The sequence below is a fragment of the Rhineura floridana genome, chromosome 19, assembly GCF_030035675.1.
Source record: "Rhineura floridana isolate rRhiFlo1 chromosome 19, rRhiFlo1.hap2, whole genome shotgun sequence".
NCBI lineage: Eukaryota > Metazoa > Chordata > Lepidosauria > Squamata > Rhineuridae > Rhineura > Rhineura floridana.
The window spans coordinates 21,056,105-21,068,522 of record NC_084498.1 but is presented as its reverse complement, the minus strand read 5'-3'; the positions used below and the strand labels follow the sequence as shown (position 1 = coordinate 21,068,522).

Genomic DNA, 12,418 nt, shown 5'->3' with positions numbered 1-12,418 from the left:
CTAGGTTGTGATTTCTTTAGGAACCTTACTGCTTCACTTATTTGTTAATATTCCATGTAGATGAATAGTTTACAACCAGATTTCCACTTGACTTCCAGGTCAGCCAACAGCACCTCCGACTCTGAATGTATATCCACCATCCCAAGATGAGATGAAGACCTCAAACAAAGCCACCGTGGTGTGTCTAATTGATGGCTTTTACCCGAGTCCCATCCAGGTTAGCTGGCAGGCTGATGGCAGAGCCATCTCGTCTGGAGTGGAGACAACCAAAGCCACCAAATTGAATGATAAGTATGTGGCCAGCAGTTACCTGAGCATGCCTGTGGGAGACTTTGAAGAGTGTGACATATTCACCTGCCAAGTGTCGCATGAAGGGAAGACCTTCCAGAAGTCAGTGCAGAAATCGCAGTGTTCCTAAACATTGGGTGACTCAGTGGTGGTCCCTGTGCATCCATCCACCAGGAGCAAAGAGTCCTTCCTCCAAGGGGGTGGGGGGAAACTATATTCTCTGATATCCTCCTAAGGCTAGTGTGACCCACAAAGTCTGGTTCCTTCCCTAGATAGTTCCATTTCCCCACACACACAAACCCTTCCTATTCTCCTTGGAATTCCCTTTGTATGTTAGCTTCTAATGTTAGCACCTCAATAAAAATTTGATACATTTCACTGGTGGTGTGTCTTTTCCCAGTTATTTAAGAAATGGAAAAAAGCCCTGCTGGGTCAGACTAAAGGCCTATCTAGTCTAGCTTTCTGTTTCTCACAATGACCAATCAGAAGCCTCCAATAAGGCCACCAGCAGGGCATGAGTGCAATAGCCCTTTCCAGGTGTTGTCCACCAGGGTGGTGGTTGTTACGAGTACTACTACTGATGACGACGATGATATTTATTAGATGTATTAGTCACTTGATACCGGAAGGTCCCCAAGTGACTTACACAATGTCAAAAGAAAAACAAATTAAACACACTATGAAAACCTAACAATAAACAACTGCAAAACAATAGCGATAGTACCCACACACATTGGGTTGTATCCAATGTTAGTCCTACTCAGAGCATATCCATTGAAATTGATGGGCAGAACTAACTTAGGTTCATTAATTTCAATGAGTCTACTCTGAGAGCTTAGCTGGATACAACCCTCAGTGACTGGTGTTCAAGGAATGCTGCCTTTGATCCAGGATAGGGGAAGACAACATTTTACCACCCAGGTGTTGTTGGGCTACAGTGCTCATCCTCCCTGACCATTAGGCCATGATGGTTGATGAGACTTCCATCCTGAGGGTGACATATTGGCTGCCCCTGGTCTATATGCCAGTTATGAGTAATAGCCCTTGATAGCCTTACCCTCCAAGAATTGTTCTAATCCTGTTTTATAACTATCTAAGTTGGTGGGCCATCACTTTCTGTGGAAGAAAATCCCATAGTTTCACAGTGTGTTGTGTAAAGAACATGACATATTCTCCTGCAAGACATTAGCTACCACTCATTCAGAGCCCATTTAAAACATGTGGCTTCCCCCCCAAAAATTCTGGGTATACATGTAGCTATAATTCTCAGCACTCTACAAACTACAGCTCCCGGGATTCTTTGGGAAAGATATATGCTTTAAACGTGCTTTAAATGTATGCAGTAGATGTGATTTGAGATGTGAAGACTCAAACAAAATGGGGGGAAATTAGAGGGAGGAGTGTTGGGGGGTTTCCTCCCAATTTTCCAGAGTTTTTCTGGGCCTTCACATCTCTAAATGTAGCCAAGGTCAAATATACTAATAAGCTGAAGCTGCAATGCTATAATCACTCACTTAGGTGATGTAAGCCCCGCTGCATTCATTGGGACTTACTTCTGAGTAGACATTCAAAAATGCATATATTAGGGGAATGTGTGCACACAATGAATACTTTGGTGAAAATTACATACAAAAATGCATTCCACTGGGATAAATTGCTTGCAAAAATGTGAACATTAGTCAAAAATGCATACAGAAATGTATTTATTAGAAGAAATTCGCATTAAAGTGCTGAAGAATTTTCATGAGGGTTTTTTCTAAAAAAAATCCTCAGATTGCTGCATAAATACGGAGAACCAAATTTAAGATTAGAAAAATTAGCAACTGAGAGAACCGAAATTGACTGATGGTTCTATTCCTAGCTGGAGACTATGAGCTGGAGACTATGAGCCTGCCTGAGTTTTGTACACAGGGCCACTGCAAGGCAGTCTGCTAATGAAATGGAGTTGTTGACCTTCTTGTAAACTTCAACCCGTTGCACCCCAAGACAGGTAGATATTGCTGCTTTTGATCCCGATGGCTCAGATTTTATATACATATATCTAAAAAGTTGGTGAGCATCTCTGGAGGGAAAGAGTTATCACGGGCCATGGAATTGTGCCTGACTGCTGCTGAGGCAAGGGTACCCAATATGGTGTCCTCCAGACGTTTGGAACTCTGACTCCCATCATCCCTGATCATTGGCCATGCTGGCTGAGGCTGATGTGAGTTGTAGTCCAAAAACTAAGGAATACGTGGATAATGGGTGTCACAAGCATTTCTCCCCCTGAAGCTCATCATTTCTTCACCATCAACCTACATGTTACACACACACACACACACACACACTTTAGGTTCTGTCTTTTTTAATATCAGCATATAACATGAGCCCTGTTGGATCCAAACGTCCACCTAGTTCAGCATCCTATTTCCAAAATGTCTGTCTCCGGGGTCAGGAACCCCAGGCCCAATGACCAACCACGGGGATAGAGTGTCTCCCTATGGGGACAGGTTGCAGCATTTGGGGCTTTTTCATTTAGAGAAAAGGTGAGTAGGAGGTGACGCAATAGAAGTCTATAAAGAACATAAGAAGAGCCCTGCTGGATCAGACCAAAGGCCCATCTGGACCAACACCGTGGCCAGCCAGATGCCTCTGGGAAGTCTGCAAGCAGGACACGAGGACCATAGCGCTCTTTCACCCTTGTTCCCCATTGACTTGCTCACTGAATACTTCCTACCACCTTTCTGGAGCAAACAATGTGTGATGAACAGGGGCCACCGTCCATTCCTTATTCCAGGATATCACAGCTTACCATAGTATAGGTCAAGGTGTAAGGGTAACAAAAGTCATAAGAACATAAGAAAAGTCCTACAGCTGGATCAGGCCAGCGGCCCATCTAGTCCAGCATCCTGTTGTCACAGTGGCCAACCAGATGCTTATGGGAAGGCTGCAAGACGAACCTGAGCGCAACAACACTCTCCTCTCCTGAGGTTTCCAGAAACTGGCATTCAGAGGCTTAGCGCCTCTGGCAGTGGAGGCAAAATACTGCCATGGGGCAGTGCAATTGTCATCCAAATGCACTTGCACAGAAGCATCCAAGGCCTTACAATATTAGACAGGACATGTGACAGTGCACATGGGAGAAGTCAGAACAGGTGTCGGGAACCTTTGGCCATCCAGATGTTGCAGGACTATAACTCCCATCATCCCTGCCTATTGGCCATGCTGGCTGGGGCTGATGGGAGTTGAACAACATCTGTAGGGTGCCAGGTTCCCCATCTGTGCCACAGAAACATTCTAGAGTTCTAGATACATACTTTACTTATGCATTAGTGGAAGCACACATTTCACCCCAAATAAGTAAAATTCAGGGGCAATCCTCAAAACCCAATGAACAAGTTCATTTCTTAAATCTGATTTATCTGAGACATACTAGCAGCTAATTAGGGAAGTTCATACCCTCAAAGGAACGGTCCAATGCTTTGAGTTTAATTTACTTTTTTAAAAAAAAACAGCTATTGTGGCATAGACAAAGCTTCATTGCCTACAGACTGAGTCACTTGTGAGGCCTCTTGTAAGAAACATATTAAACATCAACTGGATTACATAAGCCAGTGGTACCAATTCTTTGGTTCTCTGATACCGATCTAGCTATAATGACCAAAGCAGAAGTAGCCAACTTGGTGCCTTCCAGATGTCTTGGACTGCAATTCCCATCATCCGCAGTTTGGATATTCAATGATCAGGGACGTTGGGAGTTGTAATCCACAGCATCTGCAGGACTTCATTCTGGCTACTCCTAGACCCCAAGAACGCATCTGTCACACTCTCTAAATCTAGAAATGGATGATGGGGAGTTAGAACCACTTGGAAGACCTGAGATTTTTATGGATAAGAGACCAGGATTCGCGTCTTCTGTGCCCAGAGATGGACCAGGTAAGTATGTCATTTACTTCTTCCACAATACAACACTAATTACATCTTTTCTTTGTATGTTCCATTGATTTTAAGTGGATTTAAAATGGTGTTTGTATAGGCTGTTTTGATTTGTTGTTCGTACACCATTTTGTGATGAATTTCTCTTGAAAAAGCGGCTTATAAATTTGTTAAACTGGAGTTATTTGGAAATGGGGGGAAATGGCTCATCTTAAGGAAAGCAACAGCTGTCTATTGCCCACTCTAATCCCAAATGGGACAGGATCGAAGACCTTTCTCTGCTGTGAAGAAGCAACAGGTTTTTGTACAGCTGTGTGTCACTGTGGTGGATCTTCGGAGGAGGAACCCAGCTGACCGTCACTGGTAAGTCACTGAATTTATCACAACCATTTCAATCTCTGTGTCAATATTTTAACATTTCTGTCATTTTTGCCCTCTTTTCCTGGTCTGGCTTAGAGTTGACTTTAGGGTTTCTGTCACCTAGTTTAGGATGATGCGTTTATGTGAACTATGTTTGTAACCCTAGACAGAGTAGTGTGGTGCAATCCCATTTTACATGCCTCTTCCCTCCTTCCCAGGAACATTGGAAAATTATTGATGGGGGGGGGGTCTCTTTTCCTTAGCCTACATCAAGGTTGCACTTTTTTGAAATCATTCTTTGCAAATATCCTTTGTGGCCAAACTCAGATGAGAAATGGGGAAGAAATTGGACCAGTTCGTATTTAAAGCCAAATTTATCAAATGTGCATTTCTGAGACAATATGAGAACCCAAACACAGCCATCCTTAGAAATTTGGACTTATCCAAATGTTCTGGTGCAGTTCTCCAACCAAACAATGTTTACAAAAAATTTGCATATATTAGGGGAAAGCCTGCACAAAAATTAATATGTTCATGAAAATAACTTACAAAAAGGCATTATATTAGGAGAAATTGCTTGCAGAAATGTGCACATACATCAAAACAGCTTACAAGACTGTGCTTATTAGGAAAAATTTGCACTAAAATGCTGATGAATTTCCATGAGGATTTTTTTAAAAAAGACAAATTGCTGCAAAAATGTGGAGAACCAAATTTAAGATTGGAAAAATAAGAAACTGAGACCCAAAACTGACAGATCCTTCCATCCATATTTTTACTGCTGAATACAAAAGATGGCAGAAAAGTGAATTTAAGTTGTGGTGTTCCACAGGTACCCAACATGACTTAGAGGTCAGACTGGATCATTTTCCAAATTGCGTTCCAAAATCCAAAATCCATATTAGATCAATAGCTTTCTTTGGCCAACCAAAATGTACGAAAGTTTGTGCAAGCTTTCAAACTCTCCAGAACTCTTCGTTCTAGAGAACTCAAAAGTTTGCATACTATTTTGTGATATTACCACAAAATCCCAAAATGGATTTTGGCATGTTTCTTATGAGCCAACATACCTTTACTTTTTCTAATTTGGTGACTTCATTTTTGGACTACCTAAGTAGAATAATAGAAGAAATGAAATGAGTGAAGGCTTGGTAACTCTGCGATCCAAAGCAACAGGCTCTCAATCTACTTTTTAAAAGTAAAAAGCAGCAAAATGTTCAACGTTTTACTTGGTCATCACACATCCGTGAAATACAATGAAATCATCTTAACTGTCTAATCAGGGGCTCCCAAACTGCTTCGTTCAGGTGGGTCCATGGCATGTCCGTGGATTTCTGACTGAGGATGAGAGGATGGGAGATGAAACATCCATCACATTGAATATGCATTTTGGTTTTTAATGTATTGGATTGCTTCTTTTATCTCTTATGGGGTATTTTATTGAATTACAAGTTGAACGCTATGGGATTGCAATGGCTACCAAAAAAAATTAAGTGGCCGGCAAGACCCTCAACAATTTCCAAGTGGTCCATGGGGAAAATAATTTGAGAACCAGTGGTCTAAATAACACTTCACCAAAGCTAAATGGGGTACGGGTATGAGAGTGTTCTGAGGTTTGCACCATAAACCTGCATACACAGTGCATCAAAGGGCCAGAATAAACCTAACACAGATCTCCAATCAGATCCCCTAACTTCCTCCCCCCCATTTCTTTTAGCCTATATCTCCTACCACCCTTTCCCCAAAGCTCAATACCTACACCTTGCTATTGTTCCCACTGGGAAAATATTTGGGTACCTTTCCTTTCAATTTATTATTGTTGTTGTTGTTATTGTTATTTTGGTATTTGCAAAGATAACCAAAAGAAAACTAAAAACATTGGGCGGCATCCAATCCAGCTTCTACTCAGGGTAGATCCGTTGAAGTTAACGGGCATGGCTAACTTGGGTCCATTAATTTCAATGGGTCTACTCTGAGTAAAACTAAGATTGGACCTAACTCATTCCTAGCTAATATGAACAGTAAGAATATCCCACCAATTCTAATTTAAACTTGTAGTTTAATATAGGCAGCCCATACGTCCAAATAGGTGAGAGTGATGATTATATAAGCCAGGGGTTCAAACATATGCCACCTTTACTCCAGGGAGCTCCAGGTGACTGTCCCAAGGTCGCCCAGAGAGTTTCGTAGCCGAGCGGGGATTTGAACCTTGGTTTTCCAAGTCCCAGGCCAACCCTCTAACCATTACACCACCCTTCCAGTCTTGTACTATATGTCTTTTAGCCACCTTAGAGGCTTACAAAAACCACTTGCCAATTACTGACAAGCCTAGTTCACTCACCCTACCCAATTAGGGCTAATAATAACTTTGGGGTGGGATAAAGAAAACAGCATGGGAGAGAAATTGTTAAGAATATGGTCACTTGCACTCTCTTGCCCTCCCCCCCCCCGATTGCTGTCCTCATGAAAATTGGAGCCTCTCTCCCTCTCTCTCCAGTTATAGATTTCCCACATTGTGTCTATGTTAAGTTCTAGGTGGTCCTATTGAATTATGGTAATGCTAACTAGATCAGTTCTGGAGTCTGTGGGACTTGGCTCTGAGTTTTAGTTGTTCATCTCCCTAGTAAGGCTAAGCTCTGCTAACCACTTCTTGAAATTTGCACTTTTTGAGATGCAGTTTCCGACCCAAAAAGGTGTACCAGAAAAGCATATAGTAGGGGAAAGCGTACATTAAAATGCATATACGTTCATGAAAATAGCACACAAAGAGGCATTATATTAGGGCAAATTGCGTGTACCAATGTGTATATTAGGAGAGACCCTGATGGACTTTTGTGAGGAGCTGTTTAAAAAAATCACAAACTGATCTGAAAATGGGGCAGACTGAATTTTGGCCCAGAAAAATGAGAAACGGAGGCCCCATTTGCGCTAGGTATTTAAAGCAGTATCATACTACTTTAAACCATCATAGCTTCCTCCAAAGAATCTTGGGAACTACACTTTGTTAAGAGTGCGGAGAATTGTCAGGAAACCCCTGTTCCCCTCACAGAGCGACAGTTCCCAAAGTTCCCTGGAAAGATGGATTGATTGTTTGATTACTCTGGAAACTCCAGCTCTGTGAAGGGAACCTTCACCACAGCTCAGTCATAGCAAGTGTTGCTGTTTAACTTCATATACACCATAAGATATATTGCATGGACGCATCAAGGGTTTCATTGGCCAGCCCACTCCATCTCTGCCACACACCACCTGTTTGGATGCTATGAAGGAATAAATTCAGATTCACCCAGCCAATTTTCATACAATCAGAGAATCACAAAGTTGGAAGGAGCCTTGTGCAAGGCATCTAGTCCAGCTTCCTACATGTCCAACGTCAAGGTCCTCTTCTGAAAAACAGCTGGGTCCAGGAGCCACGATTTAGATGTTCCCACAATGCCTCAGAACAACGTTACATCAGGGGCATTGTGGGAAATTTCAATGGCAGCTCCCAGTTATTGCCACCACTATGAGACAAGAACAGAGGAAGCTGCCTTGTTCTGAATCAGACCATTGGTCCATTTAGATTGGTATTTAAGATTTCGGGTTTTTTTCAACATGTTTTTAAAGATGTTTTGTTTTAATATACTTTAAAGTCTGCTCTCATGATGGTTTAGAGTGTTCATAGTGTTTGCGTTTGCCGCCCTGGGCTCCTACTGGGAGGAAAAGGGCAACATAAATTTAATAAATTAAATAAATAAATACATAAATGACTGGCAGGGCCTCTCTAGGGTTTCAGGCAAGGGGCTTTCCCAGCCCTACTTGAAGATGCTGGGAATTTAACTCTGGACCTTCTGCATGCAGAGCAGATGCTCTGCCCCTGAGCCACAGTCCTTCCTCAATTATCTAGTTAAGCTAGAAGAGGCCACCAGAAGACCAAGATTCCCCTCAGTTCTGAAGCCACCTCTGATGCAATGCAGTGATTAATGGGGGAGGGGGAAATTAAGTTCTCTTACCACTTTGCTGAGACCATGAACTGACACCCCAAGCTATCTGGCTGACTCAACATAGGAGGTATAGCATTTTCTGGAAATCAAACATAGGTAGGGCTTAATTTTAACTAGGTTTCACAGGAAATGAGCTCCAGAATCTGCTTTTAATTGTTTCTCTCAGTCCAGAAGAAGGTGTCAGAGGGCTTCAGTTCCCAGAGTTCCCTGGGAAGGCAGACTGATTGCGAAACCACTCTGGGAACTGTGAGAGTAATAGTGGTCTCCTAACAACAACACCTCTGTTAGGGAAATAGAGGTCTCCTAACAACTCTCAGCACCCTTGGCAAACTACTGTTCTTTGGGGTAAGCCACGGCTATCAAAGTGGCACAATAGTGCTTTAAAAAGATGGTGCAGATGTGGCCCAAGCAGTGTCACATATGACTTTAACGTTTTACTGCCTTGGCAGGCCTTGTGTATGCAGTTATGTACTGGAGCAACAAGTCTAATAATGAAGCTAACCACTTTCCCAGTGTACACACTTAACACACTTAACACACATGTACACACTTAACAAGATTTCCACTTGACTTCCAGGTCAGCCAACAGCACCTCTATTCATATCCCTATTCATATCTATCTGCAACAAGTCCCTGCAGTCCCTGAGATGCTGATGTCATGTTTTGTTGCCACCCTGTGATGTTTTGCTGACTCTGACGGTCATGAACAAGCAGTTACATTTCCATGCAGCAATAAATTTTGGAACTAGGTTGTGATTTCTTTAGGAACCTTACTGCTTCACTTATTTGTTAATATTCCATGTAGATGAATAGTTTACAACCAGATTTCCACTTGACTTCCAGGTCAGCCAACAGCACCTCCGACTCTGAATGTATATCCACCATCCCAAGATGAGATGAAGACCTCAAACAAAGCCACCGTGGTGTGTCTAATTGATGGCTTTTACCCGAGTCCCATCCAGGTTAGCTGGCAGGCTGATGGCAGAGCCATCTCGTCTGGAGTGGAGACAACCAAAGCCACCAAATTGCATGATAAGTATGTGGCCAGCAGTTACCTGAGCATGCCTGTGGGAGACTTTGAAAAGTGTGACATATTCACCTGCCAAGTGTCGCATGAAGGGAAGACCTTCCAGAAGTCAGTGCAGAAATCGCAGTGTTCCTAAACATTGGGTGACTCAGTGGTGGTCCCTGTGCATCCATCCACCAGGAGCAAAGAGTCCTTCCTCCAAGGGGGTGGGGGGAAACTATATTCTCTGATATCCTCCTAAGGCTAGTGTGACCCACAAAGTCTGGTTCCTTCCCTAGATAGTTCCATTTCCCCACACACACAAACCCTCCCTTCCTATTCTCCTTGGAATTCCCTTTGTATGTTAGCTTCTAATGTTAGCACCTCAATAAAAATTTGATACATTTCACTGGTGGTGTGTCTTTTCCCAGTTATTTAAGAAATGGAAAAAAGCCCTGCTGGGTCAGACTAAAGGCCTATCTAGTCTAGCTTTCTGTTTCTCACAATGACCAATCAGAAGCCTCCAATAAGGCCACCAGCAGGGCATGAGTGCAATAGCCCTTTCCAGGTGTTGTCCACCAGGGTGGTGGTGGTTGTTACGAGTACTACTACTGATGACAACGATGATATTTATTAGATGTATTAGTCACTTGATACCGGAAGGTCCCCAAGTGACTTACACAATGTCAAAAGAAAAACAAATTAAACACACTATGAAAACCTAACAATAAACAACTGCAAAACAATAGCGATAGTACCCACACACATTGGGTTGTATCCAATGTTAGTCCTACTCAGAGCATATCCATTGAAATTGATGGGCAGAACTAACTTAGGTTCATTAATTTCAATGAGTCTACTCTGAGAGCTTAGCTGGATACAACCCTCAGTGACTGGTGTTCAAGGAATGCTGCCTTTGATCCAGGATAGGGGAAGACAACATTTTACCACCCAGGTGTTGTTGGGCTACAGTGCTCATCCTCCCTGACCATTAGGCCATGATGGTTGATGAGACTTCCATCCTGAGGGTGACATATTGGCTGCCCCTGGTCTATATGCCAGTTATGAGTAATAGCCCTTGATAGCCTTACCCTCCAAGAATTGTTCTAATCCTGTTTTATAACTATCTAAGTTGGTGGGCCATCACTTTCTGTGGAAGAAAATCCCATAGTTTCACAGTGTGTTGTGTAAAGAACATGACATATTCTCCTGCAAGACATTAGCTACCACTCATTCAGAGCCCATTTAAAACATGTGGCTTCCCCCCAAAAATTCTGGGTATACATGTAGCTATAATTCTCAGCATTCTACAAACTACAGCTCCCGGGATTCTTTGGGGAAAGATATACGCTTTAAACGTGCTTTAAATGTATGCAGTAGATGTGATTTGAGATGTGAAGACTCAAACAAAATGGGGGGAAATTAGAGGGAGGAGTGTTGGGGGGTTTCCTCCCAATTTTCCAGAGTTTTTCTGGGCCTTCACATCTCTAAATGTAGCCAAGGTCAAATATACTAATAAGCTGAAGCTGCAATGCTATAATCACTCACTTAGGTGATGTAAGCCCCGCTGCATTCATTGGGACTTTCTTCTGAGTAGACATTCAAAAATGCATATATTAGGGGAATGTGTGCACACAATGAATACTTTGGTGAAAATTACATACAAAAATGCATTCCACTGGGATAAATTGCTTGCAAAAATGTGAACATTAGTCAAAAATGCATACAGAAATGTATTTATTAGAAGAAATTCGCATTAAAGTGCTGAAGAATTTTCATGAGGGTTTTTTTAAAAAAAAAAATCCTCAGATTGCTGCATAAATACGGAGAACCAAATTTAAGATTAGAAAAATTAGCAACTGAGAGAACCGAAATTGACCGATGGTTCCATTCCTAGCTGGAGACTATGAGCTGGAGACTATGAGCCTGCCTGAGTTTTGTACACAGGGCCACTGCAAGGCAGTCTGCTAATGAAATGGAGTTGTTGACCTTCTTGTAAACTTCAACCCGTTGCACCCCAAGACAGGTAGACATTGCTGCTTTTGATCCCAATGGCTCAGATTTTATATACATATATCTAAAAAGTTGGTGAGCATCTCTGGAGGGAAAGAGTTATCAAGGGCCATGGAATTGTGCCTGACTGCTGCTGAGGCAAGGGTACCCAATATGGTGTCCTCCAGACGTTTGGAACTCTGACTCCCATCATCCCTGATCATTGGCCATGCTGGCTGAGGCTGATGTGAGTTGTAGTCCAAAAACTAAGGAATACGTGGATAATGGGTGTCACAAGCATACAGAAATGTATTTATTAGAAGAAATTTGCATTAAAGTGCTGAAGAATATTCATGAGGGTTTTTTTTAAAAAAAATCCTCAGATTGCTGCATAAATACGGAGAACCAAATTTAAGATTAGAAAAATTAGCAACTGAGAGAACCGAAATTGACCGATGGTTCCATTCCTAGCTGGAGACTATGAGCTGGAGACTATGAGCCTGCCTGAGTTTTGTACACAGGGCCACTGCAAGGCAGTCTGCTAATGAAATGGAGTTGTTGACCTTCTTGTAAACTTCAACCCGTTGCATCCCAAGACAGGTAGACATTGCTGCTTTTGATCCCGATGGCTCAGATTTTATATACATATATCTAAAAAGTTGGTGAGCATCTCTGGAGGGAAAGAGTTATCAAGGGCCATGGAATTGTGCCTGACTGCTGCTGAGGCAAGGGTACCCAATATGGTGTCCTCCAGACGTTTGGAACTCTGACTCCCATCATCCCTGATCATTGGCCATGCTGGCTGAGGCTGATGTGAGTTGTAGTCCAAAAACTAAGAAATACGTGGATAATGGGTGTCACAAGCATTCCCCCC

At 42.5% G+C, this 12,418-nt stretch overlaps 1 protein-coding gene across 1 annotated transcript in view; it reads left to right on the top strand.

Annotated features, from left to right (window-relative positions):
* LOC133373459 (uncharacterized) overlaps positions 1-12,418 on the top strand; it is a 65,943-nt gene that overhangs the window by 39,378 nt on the left and 14,147 nt on the right. Inside the window, exons 9-10 of the mRNA XM_061603239.1 lie at positions 99-416; positions 9,438-9,681. Of these exons, the coding sequence (XP_061459223.1) occupies positions 99-416; positions 9,438-9,681 (562 nt within the window). The remainder of the gene's footprint in view (positions 1-98; positions 417-9,437; positions 9,682-12,418) is intronic.